This window comes from Alosa sapidissima, chromosome 10 (assembly GCF_018492685.1).
Source record: "Alosa sapidissima isolate fAloSap1 chromosome 10, fAloSap1.pri, whole genome shotgun sequence".
In the NCBI taxonomy this organism is placed as follows: domain Eukaryota; kingdom Metazoa; phylum Chordata; class Actinopteri; order Clupeiformes; family Clupeidae; genus Alosa; species Alosa sapidissima.
In genome coordinates this window covers 13,463,010-13,482,929 of record NC_055966.1, presented here as the reverse complement: position 1 = coordinate 13,482,929, position 19,920 = coordinate 13,463,010, and the positions used below count along the sequence as shown (strand labels likewise).

At 40.4% G+C, this 19,920-nt stretch overlaps 1 protein-coding gene across 1 annotated transcript in view; it reads right to left on the bottom strand.

Annotated features, from left to right (window-relative positions):
• Window positions 1-1,415: 1,415 nt before the first annotated feature.
• The window catches only part of sacm1lb (SAC1 like phosphatidylinositide phosphatase b), a 37,503-nt gene continuing 18,998 nt past the window's right edge, over window positions 1,416-19,920 (bottom strand). The window contains exons 5-20 of the mRNA XM_042106381.1: window positions 18,404-18,553; window positions 18,232-18,291; window positions 17,968-18,001; window positions 15,786-15,887; window positions 15,249-15,334; window positions 14,683-14,769; window positions 14,492-14,560; window positions 14,263-14,342; window positions 14,074-14,172; window positions 13,816-13,954; window positions 12,179-12,248; window positions 12,014-12,086; window positions 8,892-8,985; window positions 4,267-4,359; window positions 4,100-4,157; window positions 1,416-3,822 (exon numbers count right to left, since the gene is read on the bottom strand). Coding sequence (XP_041962315.1) covers window positions 3,686-3,822; window positions 4,100-4,157; window positions 4,267-4,359; window positions 8,892-8,985; window positions 12,014-12,086; window positions 12,179-12,248; window positions 13,816-13,954; window positions 14,074-14,172; window positions 14,263-14,342; window positions 14,492-14,560; window positions 14,683-14,769; window positions 15,249-15,334; window positions 15,786-15,887; window positions 17,968-18,001; window positions 18,232-18,291; window positions 18,404-18,553 — 1,431 coding nt within the window. The 3' untranslated portion in view covers window positions 1,416-3,685. The remainder of the gene's footprint in view (window positions 3,823-4,099; window positions 4,158-4,266; window positions 4,360-8,891; window positions 8,986-12,013; window positions 12,087-12,178; window positions 12,249-13,815; window positions 13,955-14,073; window positions 14,173-14,262; window positions 14,343-14,491; window positions 14,561-14,682; window positions 14,770-15,248; window positions 15,335-15,785; window positions 15,888-17,967; window positions 18,002-18,231; window positions 18,292-18,403; window positions 18,554-19,920) is intronic.

Sequence of the window (19,920 nt, the reverse complement as noted above, 5' to 3'; positions counted from 1 at the left end):
ATGTCTTTAGACCCCTCTTATACGACCCAAAACTACCACAGGAACGGAGAGCACTGGGCAACTCATTCCACCAACATGGAACCACTGAGGAAAAGAGTCTTGAATTAGACCTAGTGACTGGTCGACATAACAGACACTCATCAGAAGACCGCAGTGGGCGGTTGGGGATGTAGGCCTACGCCTTGATTCTTGAATTAAAATAACTAGGAGCAGATCCAGTCAGTGTCCTATAGGCCAAAGTGAAAGATTTAAATTTAATTCTGGCTACAATAGGTAGAGGTTAACAAAGATACCCCCCCTCCCAATTTGCCCCCCAATGTTGATATAATGACTAAGGCCTTGATCTACACAGACAAACATTGTCATTCTCCAATTTAATTAAGGCTATAATAAAGACGCAGTATCATATCTCCATTGAGGTATGTAATCCCTGCGCAAAGGGAAATGTACAAGCCATAATCAGGCAAATCATAATCAAGCAACTACAACGGAGCTTATCAGCATTATGGAACGTTTTTATGGACAGCATCAGAGGAAAAACGCTGTAAAAGGTTGTATCAGCGATAGCGGGGATACGTAACTTCTGTTGATGTTCAAACAAAACAGAGCCCCCTCCCTCCCGTGCAATTAAAACTCTCCTAAACGCGCACGGTTGAAACACTCCATTTTGCCTTTGAGTGGGTTGCCAACCCTTGTTGGTAGTTTTTGTGTACAGATCTCGGAGCCTAGGCTGCCTACAGAGACACGTTTTTTTGACGGCCTGCTTATAGGGCAGACAGCCTGCAGATCGTTAGGAAAGATTAGATGAATATGATCATTTATGTGTGGTCCTTTTTTGGGCCTGAAATCGCTGATACAACCTTTAAAGTCACAAATTTGCCAGTCTAGTAAAGTAATAGCTGAAAGGCTTGTGACTATATAAATGTACCAACATCCAGATTATTATTATTATGTGCGGAGTACTGTAATTGTCTGAGCATCAAGGTCATGAAGAATACATTTTTCTAATTGGACAGCCCCAGCTGCTTCCTGTGTGGGAGTGCATGCGCATGCACGTTAGTGTGTGGTGTGAAACCATAGGGTACTGTACACTTAGTCTTGTTTGTGCACTCATTCTGGATAATCTGGTGTGGCACTTTAAGCCTGTTTTTCTCCCTCACTGCAAAATCCACAGCCAAATTGTTCCACTGGAATTTCTTTCAGGAATGTCATTAGTGAGCACAAGCAAAGGCCTATGGCACGTTTAAGCCAGTGTATAACACATTGTAGCCAAATCTTTCCTCCCTATACGTGTGTAACAGATTAGGGAAGAACTTGTTGAATCTTCCTCAATAGGGCAGAGTAGAGATGTTCTCATATGACATTTGGCCTGTTCGGTCCTAATAGTGATCACCTGAGCTTATGAAAGACGAGTATTAAGTATTAAGATTGACATCTTTTATTACAAACCTCCTTGACAGACGTCAGACTTAAAATATTGACATTACATATTCCCATGAATCAAAATATTTATTACAAAAGAAACATCCCAAATAATTAGCCAACAAGAGCTGATGAAATTATCCAAAACTGATAATAATTTAAGAACTCATTGGGAAAGTGCTGTGTTATGTGAATACATTTAAAAGTCTGCCATTTCCCATTGTGAGGCCCATGCCTAAGAAACAGTGTAGAGCAAGGTGATTCAGTCAAAGCCACTAAAAATATCTTTCATAACATGTCATTTATTCCTCTAAATACTGTATCTTAACTATGGTGGTGAAGGTCCAGGCATGTTTAATTTGGCAAGTTAATAACAATAGTGTCTACTGACAAGCATACTGTCTACACTGCTCCAAAGGAAAATATATACAGTACATTATTAGAAGGGCAAAAGCCAGAGCCTCTTACCACCAAAGACACATGGTATTTTGTGTCACAAAATTGTGGGCACAATTGTGGTATCATGGATAAAATTGTAAATGGTAAATAAATTATGTATCTTTAAACACTGACATTTTGATACATAAATAAGGGACCTGCAAAGAAAGTAACAGACTGAGATCTGCTACTCAGTTGCACATGATGGACACATTTGTACATGCTGTTTTCAAACAGAAGGGACACAAAAGGTATCCAATGATATGTCGCCTTTGAGGCCATGTCATAAGGGAGAATACAGAGTATGCTGAAAGTATGGCGGCATATTGAATAAGAACCATTTTACTATGACTGGAATGGAAGATGCAAGGGTGGACTGCCTCGTGTGTGACCACACTAATGGAGATTATAGGTGCACTGTCCCATTAGCAGAGTTTGAAAAGAGAACATCCTGCTTCTTGCTGTGCCATGATGGGACAGTGTACACTAAACATCTCACAAGCACACAAAGACAAGGCATTCCCCACTCCCATCCCAAGCGTAAGGCAGTCTGACGCAGAGGCCCCAAAGACACAGCAGTAAACAGCACACATGAGACAGAAGGAGAGGAAGGGAATACAAAGAAGCAAATCATGGGGTTGAGAGAGGAGGAATGGAGAGGGACATAGGGAGGAGGATGTGACGAGACGTGGCACGGTTCAGTGATGAAAAAAAATCCCACACATTTTTCTTCCCCATCTTGGGAAAGCAGCATAGCCAAAGACTGCCATAGGACACTTACTGTAAGCATCGCTCCAACAAGTTCTTATTAGCACATGTAGTGTTCCTGCATGCCCCTTCCAAAAGCTAACCTTCCCTTCGCAGTCTGTTGTTCATTCAACAGTTACTGTTTCATATCATATGGACAAGGATGACCCCAAAATCAAGGTAATAATAATGTCAAAAATAAAGGCAAAATATAATATTGTACATATTCAGCAGAAATAAAATCCTATGTTGATGACCGTGTTACTGCTGGAAGCCTACAAACCGCTAAACACTGAGATGCAGCCACAGGTCTTAGCTGTATGAACAATGGACCTTTGATGAGAAGATTGTTCCCTTGTGGAAGAACATTCCTTGCTCACAGATTTGGCAAAACTCTGGGAGGAGATGAGGCTAGCATGTGAAGAGCTGGCATCAGAGTTTGTGTATGTGGGGTATGGCAGTGTGGCGTCAGCGCAACTGCAGAATGGCTTCATGGGTAATTAAAAGCTCAGTTGATAAAGAGACCAGGGAACGGACTGGCCTCATGGTGTCAGGTGGATGAGGGGAAAGGAGAGATAGAGAGAGAGAGAGAGAGAGAGACATGAGAGAACATGAGAATGGAGACTAGAGGAGAAGATGGTGAGAGAGAGATGAAGAAAACCCCTGATCTCAATGAAGTTGCAGTGGCTGGGAGTTGGGAAGGTTCTCATACCTGGTCTCCCCCACTACACAGCAACGTGCATCTAAGTGAGTATGTGTGTGTATGTGTGTGTGTGTGCACATGCGTCCATGTTTTATCCTTGTATGTGTGGACAGCAGCCACGGTGAGGGCGCCCTCTCGTCCAGTCTCTGATCTGTCCCTGGAGCTACTCCCTCACCGTCCAATCCAGTCCCGCCCCGGCCCATATCACCCCCAAACCTTCCTCCTCTCCTCGTCTGCTTAACCCTTCCACCTCTCTGCTGCTCAGTACAGACTCCAGTCCTGCCGAAGGCGCGGGAAGGAGGAGGGTCCGGTGGAGGAGGATGACGAAGAGTTGAGGGTGTCGGCGGGACCCAGCTGCTTTCCACACGCGCACATTCAGTCCAGCTTCTCCTTCTGCACCAACTTGGGTGCGTCCACGAAGTCGCGGCCGTTGAAGAGGATGACGCCAGCCGTCACAACACTGGCCGTGCCCCAGAACAACACGTAGGCCAGCGTCTCTGTCCATGTATCACCTGTCAATCAAGTGGCATTATGCAGTGACTCAACAGGGCCCACACAGAGGTACATAGGCTTGAGGTTTACTCTGTTAAGAACACTGCATATTACAAGAAAGGAAAATACCTGCATTCACATGAAAATCTAACAACAAATACTATTTGACTAAGCAGACTGGAATGTTCATCTTTCAATCTGTTTTTAAACAAGCTGTACAGAGCCTCTTAAAAATAATATTCTGAAATTTACATAGATTTGAGAGAAATTATTAATTAAAATCAGACGCATTCTTACCTGCCATAAGGAGGCATATTATGCACATAGAGAATGCCACCACCATAATAATGGGCAACTGAAAAACAAAAATGCAAGTTTGTCAAGTCTGAAAAATGTCACTTCAAAACATGTTTTTTCACCCTAAACTATGTCTTTGATATTTAATCTCTCCACCTAGCTCTTACCGTGAGGAACTTCCAGTCTTTGGGCTCATGAAGTGGTGTGCTCATGTCCACCTCATCCACCGCATAGTTACCTAAGAAAAGATCTATAGAGTCCTGTCAGAGAGACAAAAAGAAAGCAGAGTACATATAAGTAAGTATATAAAGGATATATTTTGTCTTAGGCTCCAGCCACTGCATCAAATAACATACAGTATCTCTCAGCATCCAATACACACAACATAAATTACATATTTATACATTACAAGAAAGGAAAATACCTGCCTTCACATGAAAATCTAACAACAAATACCATTTGACTAAGCAGACTGGAATGTTCATCTTTCAATCTGTCAGAAACAGCAACAAAAATGACACAGAGTGTTGCAGCAGTGCTGCGGTGATGAAAGAACTGAAAGCAATTAACGCAAGATTGGACCGTATACAGACTGACATGGAAAAGCAAGTCAACGCAAGAATTGATAGCATGGAAAAGCAAGTAAACTCTAGAGTTGATAAGTTGTGTGAATCGATGGAGAAGATGATCGCTGAAAGTCAGAAGGTTGTGCTGAAAGAGATAGAGAAGGCCACAAAAGACATGACTACAAATCTGGACACTGAGGTGGGAATTCTGTGTGCACAAATGGAAAATATTGAGTGGAAAATGTCTGAGAAAGAGGCGAAGAAGAGTTTTGATCCAGGTCTCGCTGATCGTTGTGGGGCTTCCTCATTCAGAGGGAGAGGATTTAATGGCTAAAGTGAAAGACCTGTTGCACGTCGGCCTTGGATGTGACATTGCGCTCTGCCCTGCTGCGGTGGAGCGTGTGCGGGCGCGTAGAGACCGACCGGGGCCTGTTAAAGTGGAGCTGAGCTCGGCTCAGGAGAAAGTGTCCGTGTTGCGCAGAAAATCGGAGCTCAAAGATAACGAAAGCTTTAAGGACGTATACGTGTCTTCAGCGAAATCACATGCTGAACGAATGGTGGAACTAAACTTTACAACTTTGATCCGTGAAACTTCAGTCGGGAAGGCCTTTTACTTGACAGCAAAAGCCCGTCAGGTTTGTTAATGAACAGTTTTTGTTAGCCCACTGGAATGTTAATGGGTGGACGCTGTCAAACAGTGAACTCAGGAGACTACTACTTCAATCCTTAGACCCTGACTTTATTTCTCTGAATGAAACTCACTTATGCAATGACACACTGGACTTTGATGGATTCACTTGGTTTGGACATAATCGTATTGCACATAAGAGGGCTGTTAAAGCCTCGGGTGGAGTTGGATTCTTTGTTAAAAATGTTGTGTTGGAGCGGTATTCAGTTAGCATTGTTGATAAAACAGTTGATGGAATATTTTGTTTACGCTTTGTGCATAAAGAGTCGCAATATTCTTTCATTTTAATTTCATGTTACCTGTCCCCGGAATCATCTATCTGGGGCAGGAACGCAGATCTCTACTTCAGCCATTTATTGGCATTGCTTGTTACCAACAAGGTGGATTCAATTTATATCTGTGGCGATGTCAATAGCCGAATCGGGGCGTTTAAGGACTATGTGGAAGGAGATGACATCTCTCCCCGAATAGTTCTGGACACAACTGTAAATAAGCATGGTCATACCTTTATGGAATTTTTGAAGGACTCTAAATGTTGTATACTTAACGGGAGGTTAAATCCTGAAAATGACAACTTTACTTCCATTTCTGTAAGGGGCAAAGCTGTTGTTGATTAAATAGTGACACCTCATGTTGATTTGAAAACATGTCTTGGATTTAATGTTTATTCCCCTTCTGAACTTATTGACAGGGTTGGTCCAGAAGGTTTTAATTTGATTGGTGAGCATAGCAGACTCCCTGACCATTCAGTTCTTTGTTTACGTTTTCAAGCGGGGGAGGTAGTTAATACTCAGAATAATGTTGACTGTTTACAGTATGTAAAAAGACGAGACAGGAATTACCCTGTTGATTTTCTGTCTTCAGAGGTGTTGCAGCGCTTTACTGGAGGTAATAGGCCAATTACAGATTGTACAGGAAAATCAGGAAAAGATGGACCAGTGTTATACTAATCTCTAACGTTTTACATGCTGAGATGGAGAAATATTGTCCTATAAAAAAAAATTCTACAAAGAAATATTACAGAGCTAAACAACCTTATTGGAATAATGAATTAAATGAGTTATAGTTGAAGTTGCGTTCTGCAGAGAGAATATTCCTTAAATGTGGTCCTGGGGAACCTTGGAAGAGGAGGGCCTTGCATAATGAATTCATACAATACCAGGCTAATTTTGATAGAAAGCTCAGGTTCTTCAAAAGAAGGTTTAAAAGAGGCCAAGCCCTCAAATTAGAACAGTTACAAACTGGTAACCCTCAGCAATTCTGGAGGGAAATACATAAGTTAGGCCCAAAAAAGAAAACATCAATACCCATGGAGGTTTAATTGGAAAGTGGAGGTTCTTCTTGTGAATCTGGTCAAATATAAAAAAAAAAGTGGGAAAAAGATTACAGTGAATTATATGCTTATAGTTCCACTATTTGATGATCATTTCTTAGAAGTAACTTGTAAAGTAAAACTTGAGCTGGAAACTGGGATGAATAGGGGCAGCCGTGGCCTTAGGACGTGTAATCGGAGGTTTGCCGGTTCGAACCCCGACCAGTAGGCACGGCTGAAGTGCCCTTGAGCAAGGCACCTAACCCCTCACTGCTCCCCGAGCGCCGCTATGCAGGCAGCTCACTGCGCCGGGATTAGTGTGTGCTTCACCTCACTGTGTGTACACTGTGTGCTGTGTGTGTTTCACTAATTCACGGATTGGGATAAATGCAGAGACCAAATTTCCCTCACAGGACTCAAAAGAGTATATATACTTATACTGAATAAGTATATACTATCAACATGATATACTGAACAGTGATATTACATTAGATGAGGTACTTAGAGTGCTAGACAAAGCCAAGAAGAATAAAGCTGTGGGCATTGAAGATCTCCCTAACGAGGTGCTGAAGAACCCTAACTTGTGTAATGTCCTACATTGTTTGTGTCACATATGTTTATAAAATGGTATTATCCCATCTGAGTGGAATAGATCAATAATCAAATCCATCCCCAAATCTATAAAAGATGACCCTAGGGACCCGTTGAATTATAGAGGGATTAGTTTGATCAGCACAGTTTATAAAATTTACTCAGGAGTCCTTAACAACAGACTTAATACTTTTTTGGAGGGTTGATAGATGAACAGAATGGTTTTAGAAAAAACAGGGCCTGTATTGATCATATTTATGTGTTGTCCTCTGTGGTGAGAGCTCGTTTGGACAAGGGTAAAAGTACTTTTGCCTGCTTTGTTGACTTCAAAAAGGCGTTTGATTGTGTTAACCGAGACCTTTTGCTGTTTAAATTACTTTCATCTGGTATCAATGGAAAATTCTATAAAAGCCCTTTATAGAGACCCCATTGCTTGTGTACAAATAAATAATTTAAAAACAGATTGGTTCCCAACGCCTTTTGGGGTGAAGCAGGGAGACTTACTCTCCACTTCCTTATTTGCTTTTTATATAAATGATTTAGCTCAAGAAATTAAACAGGGTAATCTTGGTGTGCCAATTGAGGACATAAATTTAAGTATTCTGCTTTATGCAGATGACATTGTTTTGATAGCTGAAGAAGAAGTGAATTTACAAAATATGCTGAATATTATGAGTTCATGGTGTAGTAAATGGCGTCTCACTATTAATAGCGAAAAAACACAAGTTGTTCATTTTAGAAAAAAAAAAGTGAACTACAGAGTATTCATACATTTCAGTTTGGCCCTGTGCCCTTAAAGTATACTAAGTATACTAGTCATTATAAATATCTTGGTTTTGTTTTTGATGAAAATATGAAATTTACAGAGGGAAGGAAAGTATTAGCAGAGTCTGCTGGAAGAGCTCTAGGTTCTGTGTTGAGTAAAATGAAATTATGTACATATTTTGGTTTTTCTACTTTTACACAACCGTATGGTTCGACTCGGTCGGTATTGGTCCCTCTGTGCTCAATTGAGAACCAGTACCTTACCTCTGGCAGTGAGAGTGGGTCGATTTAAAGGTACACCTGAACACTTACGTTTGTGTGAATTCTGTGATCTTCAGGTTGTGGAAGATGAATTTCATTTTGTTTTTTATTGTCCTTTGTATTGTGACTTAAGGAACTCTTCTTGAATCAATTCAGTTAAAAAACCCAGATATATTTTGGAAACATGAAGGGGAGATTTTATGCTGGCTGTTTGAAAATGATGTTTTTGCTTTGGCAAAGTTTATAGAAAAGGCCTGGTCTCTGCGGCAAAGTATTTTGTATCCCATATGACAAGCCATCTCTATGTGTATGTATCCTTATCTTTAGTGGTTTAGCTATGTTATGTTATGTTGGGTTCTGTGTTACGTCACATGGTTATCTGGAGATAACAGTGAAAGTATTACTGCAGTGTCTAATAAGCCCATGAGGGCTGGGCACTATGGTGTTTGACACTTAAATAAACAAATCAATCAATCAATAAAAAAAATATACGTTATACTATTTATAGATAAATGTATACATTATACTATTTATTGATAAAATGAAGGTCACACAAAAATATGCAATCACTGCCAATCACTTCCATGCTCCATCATTATGTATGCTGACCTGTCTGAATCCGTCAGAAAAGTTGTTCTTGTAGTATCTGATCATGGAGTTCCAGCCGTCCATCAGGAGGCCCACATGGGTTCTCTTTCCTGTCCTGCAGGTGGGGATGGGGATTAGAGGCAGATGTGATTATATGCACCACTGAAATACTGCTCAGCCACATGATAAGTCATCACTTGGGTAACATGTATTCCTGATCATATCCATCACATATAAATCCAATACGTACACACAGCATATTCACACAGATGCAGACACGTACACACACACACACAGATGCAGACACCTACACACACACACACACACACAGATGCAGACACCTACACACACACACACACAGATGCAGACACCTACACACACACACACACACACAGATGCAGACACCTACACACACACACACACACACAGATGCAGACACCTACACACACACACACACAGATGCAGACACCTACACACACACACACACAGATGCAGACACCTACACACACACACACACACAGATGCAGACACCTACACACACACACACACAGATGCAGACACCTACACACACACACAGACACACGAGGCAGCACTGTCTGTAGTTTTCGAGCAGGCTGATGAGTTTAGTTCAGTAACTTTCTTATCCCAAAGGGAAACTTCAGTCAGGTACACAGAATAAAACGTAGGGGTGTCACGATTTGATTCAATTTTCAATCTTTTTTAAATATTATTATCAATGCAATCCTTATGTTGTTCACTTATTTTTTGGACTTTTCCTATTCTGTTTCGGGAGCTTTTATTTTGAAACCACTTTTTATTTTGAAACTGTTCCAACCGTGAGGTTATAAACAGAACAAACATTAAACATAAATGTGAACATAGTGAAATAACACAGAATGATAATTTAATTGTTTCAGCACACTCCCAAGGTATGGAGACCCAAGGTTAGTGTTCATTAAATATGCACTTATCAATGTGCATTTTATGCCTTAAAGTAATTTTGAACTGTAACTAGATAATTTTTTTCACTTGCTAATGACAAAATTAGCCTAGAAATCTAGATGTACCCTAGCGGCAGCAAATTTGCAGCCAGGGTAGTCTAGCAACTCGCCATTGGCTTGCGAGCTGGAAAAATTAAACTTCTATCAGGCCAATCACATCGTGTATAGAGTCGGCGAGGGTTCCGCGTGAATTTCCTGCTACTTGAAAACAATGAAGATGGATGCTGCTGCTGGCGAACAGCGGTCTTTGAATCGCGAAAAGTTTGATTAACTAGCCCCGCTGGCGGGAAAATGCATGGGACTCATGAGTTGTAGCGCTATGTGTATCCCGCGCCTCGGATTGAGCAGTGCCAATGGTAAATTCCCAAATCCTACATCTTGATGTGGGTCTGGCTCGTCAGGCTACAACAAAAATACTTCCACACCGGTGATTTCAGAGTAGCAAGAGGAGCTTTGATTTTGGTCGGTTGATGTTTTTTTGGCTGCACCCTAAAGTTAGAGGAGTGTTGACACCACAGTTTAAAACGTGTGTTTGTTTTTGCGTCTTGGCGTACATGCTGGATGTGACTCGTCGATTCTACCTTTGAGTTTGATGTTCGAGATTGAGATGCAATTTCGATTTAAAATCAAAATCGTGACACACCTAATAAAAAGAGAACACCGCACAGAAATAAACAGCAAACAAACATACTGTGCAAAAATGCAATTTCATCACTCTAGTCTGCTGGGGGTTTCTGAAGTGAACTAATATATATATATATATATATATATATATATATATATATATATATATATATATATTAGGGGTGTAACGGTACACAGAAGTCACGGTTCGGTTCATACCTCGGTTCGGTACGAGTTCGGTACAATGGAGGGAAAAGCAAAACAAAAATGCAGAAAGCATTTTTTTGTACATGTCTCAGGCTGTACCACCTAGTGTCATACAGTCTCTTCCCTGAGCTATCTGCAACAGCCTGAAGTGTGTAAGATGTAGGCTAAACAGTACAATAAGTACCCAGACTCCATCTGTAACTTGTAAACAAAATAAGACAATCAGCTATAAAACTGAAAATAGGCCTACAGCATCTCTTATTTCTGAAAGTGCAAATTACATAGAAAAATGATTTTAAAAAATCCACATAAGCAACATCTGTGTTTAGTTGTATATGGAAGGGTCTACAATTTGCCTCAATATTTTTTTTATTGTGTATAAAGTAATAATCTAGCCTACTAACTGAAAATATCACACTATTTTGCCTTTTTTAAAAAAACGAAATTGCTCCTTTTATTTCATAAACAGACTACAACTAGAAGTCACGTGACTTTGCCCTTTGACGTTAACTCACCGTAGCATGGTTTGTTTATTAGCCTGGTTAGCGTTGTCACTTTATTTTACTGTCTATGCACTTAACACTACCAGCTCCTCATGTGAGAAGTTACAAGTTACCCCAACATAAAGGTAATTACCACGCGATTTACATAGCTTTCTGTCATTACGAAATCATTTAATTTAAGCCATAGGTTTTGGCCCTATTTGTATGTGTATCCAAAGGCTGCTGAAGCGCAGGGGAAGTTTTCCCCCCTCGTTTCAGTGATTGGTAGCCTACATCATCTGGGTGATGGCTTCGAATATGTGTAGCATTTTTTCCACTCACATACCCAACAACTGCTGAACAACGCCGACACACAGTTTCATCTTATCCACCACTCTTTCGCCTGTACTAACGTTACTGTAACTTAAGTTCTCAAACTTGCGATATTAAAGAGACCAGCGGATCCTCTAACTCTTAACAGTATGCACATGACATTTTTATATTATATTATATTTTTATACCGTGTATTCTCCGTGTAAATTCATGCACCGAACCGTGACGCCCGTACCGTTTCGGTTCAATACGAATACATGAACCGTTACACCCCTAATATATATATATATATATATATATATATATATATATATATATATATATATATATATATATATATATATATATATATATATATATATACACACCATACTAGGAAAATAAAAAGTTAGAAGAGATTGGGTAAAAGAGCCCTAGCTACATTAATCATTCTTTTCTCCTGGAGCAGTGGGACCTGCTGTTGCGAGGAGCAGTGATGCCCAAGTGATACCCTCACCGTGTGAAATCCGTCTTCAGCGCCCCCGTGCCCGCATACTGTTTGGCACATGCATTGGCATTATCCGCCCATGCTGAAAGAGAGAGAGAGAGAGAGAAAGAAAATAAGCAATTATAAACTGTAATTAATTGAAGGGTGACTAGTGACTAGTGGGTGTAACCTCACCATTCTTATAGACCTTCTCAAAGTCGGCCTGCTCCTCGACCCTCTGGCCCACATGTAGGACACTCATTCTCTGCAGGGACCACAGGACAGAGTTGAGGTCAGAGCGCTGTACTGTACAGGCCTACTGTACTCTACTGTACCTTTGTATTTGCATGTCAAGCAGGTGTGACAATACAAATGACAAACAACTGCATCCCACACACACACACACAAGCGCCCGCTGAATCATTTACTGCTCCTGGGATGGCTCCATGTCAAGCCCTTTTTACAACCATATCTCTGATAAACATCACCCTTTAACTCATTGAATGCCAAGCTGTTTTCGGGAGCTTTGTCCTAGAGTGCCAGCAATCTAGACCATTGTTGATGATTTTTGTACAGCCACAGCATATTCTGTGTTATAGCTATGAACACATACAATGGCTCGATTAAAAGGTGAGACTTTAAGCTCTCGGTGGGTGCAAACCGTGTATTTCTACACGCCTCTGTTCCTGAGAAATCCCAAGCTAAACAGTGGCTAGTTTTCATCAAAATCGCTGTTTTTTTCTAGAAATGGAGATATAACGTCTTTCATGAAATATGAAGTGTTGCCTGTTACTTACTTGTGTAAACTTTCCAGGAAGTGATCAGCGATGATCAGGGCTAGTCTAGCAACTCTCCGTTGGCTTGTGAGCTCGAAAAATTAAACTTCTATCAGGCCAATCAAATCGTGTATAGAGTCGTTAGGCGGGCTTAACATAATGATTGATGGCAGAGTTGCAACGGTTTGGCTTGAATCCCCTGCTACTTGAAAACAAATAAGATAATGTTGCTGTTGGCAGTGTGACACGAGTTAAGCTTTTATTAAGTTGGCAAAAGTTTGAACTAGCCAACTAGCTCCGCTGGTGGGACTCATAGCGCTGTCCTATTGCGCGCAGAGAGAATTTGAAAGACAACCGATTATCCCGCCCCTCGGACTGAGCACTGCGAACGGTGAGTGCCCAGATCCTACATTTTAATGTGGGTCTGGCTCGTCAGGCTAATGAACTGCTGCAATTACTGTTCCTTTCAATTTGAATTCATGATGTGCCTTTCACAGTACTGCACAGCTACACACACATTCGGATAGTTCCGGTCCTTTATAATGATTGACTGAATCACGTTCAATGCCGTTGTAAAGTCCAGCACAAACATACCTTGACCGCATTTCATTCTATATTACTGCACTAACGTGATACAAAAGAGAGTAGCTGTATCTCGACGTTGCTTGGCAACCACTCTGACTGAGGAAATATTTTTCTTGGCGGAAAGATTATTATCTATGAATAAGTTGTTACATTTCTCGTTGCTGTGCCTTTATTAGTAACCGTTTTAGAAAAGCAATAAGCCACTTGAGTCCATAGGTTATACTGATTGTAGAACAGCTAAGGAGGGTTTTACTCCGCTAGCGCATCGTGCCTAACAACGCCCCTTAGCTGTTCTAAAATCAGTGTAACCTATGGCCTCTCGGAGCTTATTGCTTAAATGACCTGCGCCTCAGAAGAAAACAAATTATCCCCAAAATAAGTTAAGAAATAAAGCAAAGGCAAAGTTACGTTGAAGGGGGGCTGAAGAGAGAAGTAAATGTGTGAGCAAGAAGGTCGTCATGGGAGCGTCACCTGTAGCTGCGACTGGAGGGAGCGGCGGGCCAGGAGGCTCTGCACCACATTGGTACGGTCCAAGCAGTCCATGCAGTTGCTGCGGAATGTTCCCTCTTGCTGAACAATCACAGAGCCATCGGCATCCACCAGGAAGTAACTGCGGAAGTGATGAGATTAGTTACCATCACCAGACAAGGCAATCACCTCACTAAATGCACCAGATCTGTGGAATGCTGAAGACTGCGTGAATGTGGACAAATTTTAGGTAATGCATACCCAAATTCATCTTGCATCTCAGCCACCATGTCCACCAAAATCTGCAGGCGATGCCACCTCATCCGACTGCACTCTTTATGGAAATCAAATGCTATATACCTACAAGGGAGACAAGCAGTGCAGTTAGCCAGAGAGGCTATGATCAGCAAATACAACATGTTTCAGAGTAGAATCCACAGGCTCACTTACTTCACCATGCCATTCCCTAAACTGGACACCATCTTGGAAAAGGCAAGTTCCAAGGGTTTTTCGGAACCTTTCTGATTAATCTAGAACAGGACAAATGTATCATTCCTTTAGAAAAGTTTTTTTTAATAAATATTACTCTTTATGAAAATTTAAGTATAGACAAATACAATGAAAATAATTTGTCGAGGACTAAAAAAGAATATAATTTAAATGGGTTAAAAACACCTACCAAGTTTAAAATCACTTGTTTCCCATATGTGATGATCTGAGAGTCAAAATGCCTTTGGAGAGCATCAAGCTGAAAGAAAACAGGAAGAAGATAATCATTACTTACAGAGATTCTCTGGATGGAGGCCATTATATAACAATTAAAAAGTGTACATAAATTCACCAGTGATACATAGGGAGCGGTCATCTTACATGGTTGGTATTTTTGCTAATCTGTGGTTTGGGCTTGTATTTGAGGTTTGGCCTTTGGGACCAGTAGAAGGGAATGGATCCTCGAGTCTGTGCAGAGGAGAAGGGGAGAGGGACAAGTTATAAGAAGTTATAAGAAGTTATTAGACCACCTAACACCGAGGAACTGCAAGGCCAGACAAGGTAACTTTATACTCAAAGAGAGGGCAGGAGTTAGATAACCGTTGTAGTTAAATCTCTCATTAAACCCCAAATGTAAAACTTCCATTAAACTCCAAAGGCTAAAAACACCTCATGGAAATGCAAGGGAAGCAAGGGAAAAACTACATTCTTTATAGCTTGGAAGTTCTAAATGCAAAACTTGAACATGTGTACATGTTCTGGTTGGCCAAGTAATCCATTCCTTTGAAAAGAAGACTAGCATTGCAATAAGATTATGCAGAGTCTTCTGCATAATCTTAAATGTGTAGACATAAGTGCTATGCAGAATCTTAAATGTGTAGACATAAGTGCTATGACTATTAAGCAATAATTAAAATATTCCACAACAGGGGCTATCTATAACTCACCTGCACAAATGAGGCTTTTGAGCCATTGTACTGAATGATCTGTTCTGTTTCCACAAAGTTGGCAGCATGGCCTTCAGAGTCAATGCCTGAATGAGGGAGAAGTTAAATAAAGTTATGTATTATGTTGTCATAAAGTTATGCTAACAGCATATGGCAGTAAAGATGAAAGCAACGGAGCATAGCTTTATGTGTACAGTTAGTCTTTGTTGTATCCCGCCCAGGGTGCTGTCTTGTCACTCTTTCAAATGCCCTTTAAGGGCATGAAAAGACAAAAGCTCTTACTCTGGAGTCAGGAGTCACTCTCTCTCCCTTAATTGCTGTCTATCTGTGTTCACCTGAGGATGTTACCACTGACCTCTAATCAATAATATATTCTCTAATGGTGAATTTTGTGTTTGCATTACTTCTACAAATAGACTGTGCATTAAGCTATGCCTGGGCATAACACATATTACTTATTAGCAATGAACTGGGAGGTTCTGAAATGTAGGGCTATAAGTCAAACCATGCAGGTAAAGTAAACAATGAACCAGTCACCTCGCACATAATACCGCACTCCTGCTCGGAAACAGCTCCTCCTGGAGATGATGTTCCAGCCGAAGATCTTGCCGTTGATACAGCAGGAGTGCATTGTGATGTCTGGTGGGATGGAGCGGGTTAAGGATTTTCTCAAGCCATGAAAGAAACTTCCTAGTAGTATTTAAACCAAATGCGGTAGCATTTAAACCAAAACGTGGTTCATCAACGTATATAAAACTTACAGAGGAACTTAAATACAACAGTAATCACTTCAGGCGGAAAACCTTGAAGTTTACCAACTCTTCCAACAACCCACTCATAAAACAGATGACCATGTCTGAGAACTAAGGAGCCTATGAGACATTGTAAACATTTACATGTTATTGTTATAGCTCTTTACCGACACCAATCTTTCAACAGAAAGCCAACTCATTTCCCCCATAAAATAGGTTAATGTCCTTGATGTACTATTCATTAACTGATAAGGAACTAAACACAGAATCATAAAGCTAAATATAAGTCTTCTAAAAGCCTTAATGAACTTGTGACTCAGTGCCACGACCATGGCAGAAAGCAACAGAGCCAGATTTGTTTTGATAACACAGGAAGAAAAGCAACAAAGGACTGCATATACCTCCGATAACACATGATAATGCACACAGCATGGTAAAACTAGATATAGTAACAAACCGGAATACTCACAATAGGCACAACCTAAACCTATGTATTTCTGCAGAGATCTTTACATTACATCACCGAAATGTCTGTTGAGCATTAGAGAGTACCACATTTTAGGAAGTTGTTTGACTGAACTAAAGACAGCAGCTTTCACCATGTTCAGGCCATGGCCCAATAGTGTAAGTAATCCTGATGCTCTGTCTCCCCTCAGTGGCTAGAAGGCCACACTGCATATTCTCTGTCAGCTGAGTTACAAGTTTTGCCTTGTAAAACATGCCTCCTTTTTGGGTATCAATAAGCCTGTATGAATGATAAAGATGCACCGATATGGAATTTTAGGGCCGATAACGATAACCGATATTTATTGGTTTGTTGTGGCCGATACCGATACGATAACCGATAATATTACTTTTGAAAAAAAATTGTGAAAAGTGATTTGGGGAAAGCATTTAATAAGCATAATTTTATTGCAGTAATTTTACCTACCACCAAATGATAGGACAGAACTCATAATAGTCCTCAATAGTGCAGCAGTCAACAACATAACAGTAGCCTAGCCCTACAGTATGTGTGGCTCCTTTAAGTGAACCTGACGTCAGTGAATTGCGAGCGAGTGGCTAGAGAGTATGAATCGTTTTAATTTAGGACTAAACGCTCATAAATGGCTCAGCTGGGAATAAGCTACAGTATAGTGACCAAATCAGAGTTTGTGAGGGAAACTTATGTTTAGTTTCAACTGAATAAAGCCTCCTCAGCCTCCTGAACTCCTCAGACTGTATCTTATGTCCGTCTACTCTGTTGCGCACAACCTGCTGCAGCAGAAATGAAAGGGGTTAGCCCCGAAGGTTTTAATAACTTATTATGATGACCTGTCTGGAACTGAAGCAGGAATGGTTAGCATATTTCTAGGTAGTAATACACAACCCAAGCTAACGTAATGCAAATATAATACTAAAACACAACTTAGAACTAGGCCTACTTATGTACTCATCCCACTAACAAGTTTGCTTATTTGTTTCCCCGATCAGCGCGGTAAGGTGCAAAAACACCAGCACAAGACGGCTCTAGATAGGGCTGAGCTCCGCTCTGGTAAGGTTAAATGGCGGATCATTCACGAGACGATTTTGAGATGCACAGATTCCCAAATGAACGCATATCCACAGATTTGGTTAGAGTGGTGAAATACATTCACACCGCTGACATTATGTTGAGGAAAAAGTATAGCCAACCAAGCTCAAGTAGCTCAGTGTAGCCAGACGGACCTTACGTAGGCCTAAATTAGGACTTATAAAAAAATAAATAAGTCCTTTTTATAAAAAAAAAAATATCGGCGCAAATTATCGGCCAGAATTCTGTTATCGGACCGATAATAATATTTTCATTTTTTCACTTATCGGCCAATAATATATCGGCCGCCGATATATCGTGCATCCCTAATGAACGATAAATAATTTTCTTCAAAGACATCAAACAGTAGTTTGGCAACATTAAAAGTAATTAGTGTAACAATACTGAAGGATACAACCATGCACCACAGGGTAGGCGAACTTGTGTAGCTGTGGAGAGGGAGACAGAACAGCAGTGAAAACAGTTAACTCCATTAACAGCCCATTACCTTTGTAACTTTGTGTGTACCGTCAACCCTGAGTCCATATACTACCGAGATCAATGTTGGCGTATGTAAACATATGATGGTATTAACTATAGAAAGCCCCTGATGAACACACACACATCGTCACTAGCTGGTAACAGGTACTCAGGGGATTACAGGGGGTTCTCTTCTCACCTCAGGCTGAGTCATGAAGTCTCTCAGCAGATGTCCATTCCACACAAACCTCTGGTCCGCCTGCAAACCAAACATTGACGTGACTACATGCAACAACTGCTTTACGGTGGCCAAGTTTTACACACGGCTGTAGCTCTTTAAGTATGTGTGTGTGTGTGTATGTGTGTCTCACTCTCTCTAGAAGGGTCATCTCCTGAAACTCGGGGCTGGTGTTGGCCAGGCGCTGCAGTGTGTGGGTAAGGTCATAGTCTGTGGCGAAGTAAAAACCGTCTGTGTTCAACACATTGTTGATCATGGACAGGAAAGTCTTGTTGTCCTGCATCTAATAGTGGGACAAAAAGGATGAACATGTATTTATGTAGACCACCTTTTAGGCTGTGCTTGCCAATAATAATGAACAGATCCCATCACACTGACAGGGCATCTTTTGCAGGTATGGCAATATTGCAACTGCAGTAAAGACATAGACTTTTCATTAGAATGTAAGTACATTGTCCCGTCTTCAGACTCTGGCAAAGAGGAACAGTCCGTGTGAAATCACCCAATTTCAGCGCAATTTGGCAGGTGACCCTCTCTGAAAAAATCTGAAAAAAATCACAGGTGTTTGTAGACCAAATCCATGCATAGATCTTAAATAGTATATCTGTATAACTAATCGTTGCAAAACTACAGCCCTTTGAAACTTCAAGTCATTTTAAGCATTGTGGCGAACAATCCTTTTTGTTCAACTTCCAGCATTATTGGCTCTTTTGGTATTTCACACACATTAGTGAAACTATATGAATAGAAGTACATTTTCCTGTTGAATTAAAAAATCCAATCGGATCAGACATATCTTGTATACTTTCCCCTCTGCAAAGCTCTGAAAATGGCTATAAATTCATAATGTGAAAAGACATCATCACCTTTGAGGGCTTCTCATTCAACAAGTATGTGACACAAATTCATCAGATTTTTTTCCTACACATATATGTATTATAAGGTCCTGTCCATGCATTAACTTTGGTTGTTATCATTTTCATATTTTCAGAGCATTTTTTTAAAATTGGGCTTGATTTTCAAAAAGCCTGTTTTCATCTTCTCATTTCACCACGTGGACAGTTAACAGGATTTTTTTTTAATTTTACCATATATCATTCTGTATGTGAGGATAATCTGCCCAAAATTTGGGCTTGTTGCCGAGTTTCTTCATTGAGATAAGATTTTTTTTAAATATTGTCTATAAATCCACTGAATTTGTACTGGATCTGCAGTACCACTTTGCACCACATGTGGTGCTCTTTTAATACAATGGAAGTCAATGGAAGAGTAAGAGAGTCACTTGTTTGCTGCACATATCCAATCTAAACACACAGTTTATGGTTCATAGTTGAATTGGTCCAAATAATTATTGCAACATGAACAACATACTACTCATACATAAATCTTATTTAGAGAAAATAAACTGATCAAGTAAATTATACACACATAAGACTGACTGGTCATCATACATGCAGCAAGAGGATTTAGCATAATTACCATCTTTGTAATGAGTTTTCTACACCAGCTTCAACCTATCAGTGCCTATGTGAGTACTTTAATAATTTCTAGCCAGCTGGTTAGGCAAAGTCTATATTCATCGTCATATGTATGGGATGCAGTCCTCTGTGATACATAGACAAAGAGCATCAAGATGGAGATTAGTGCTTT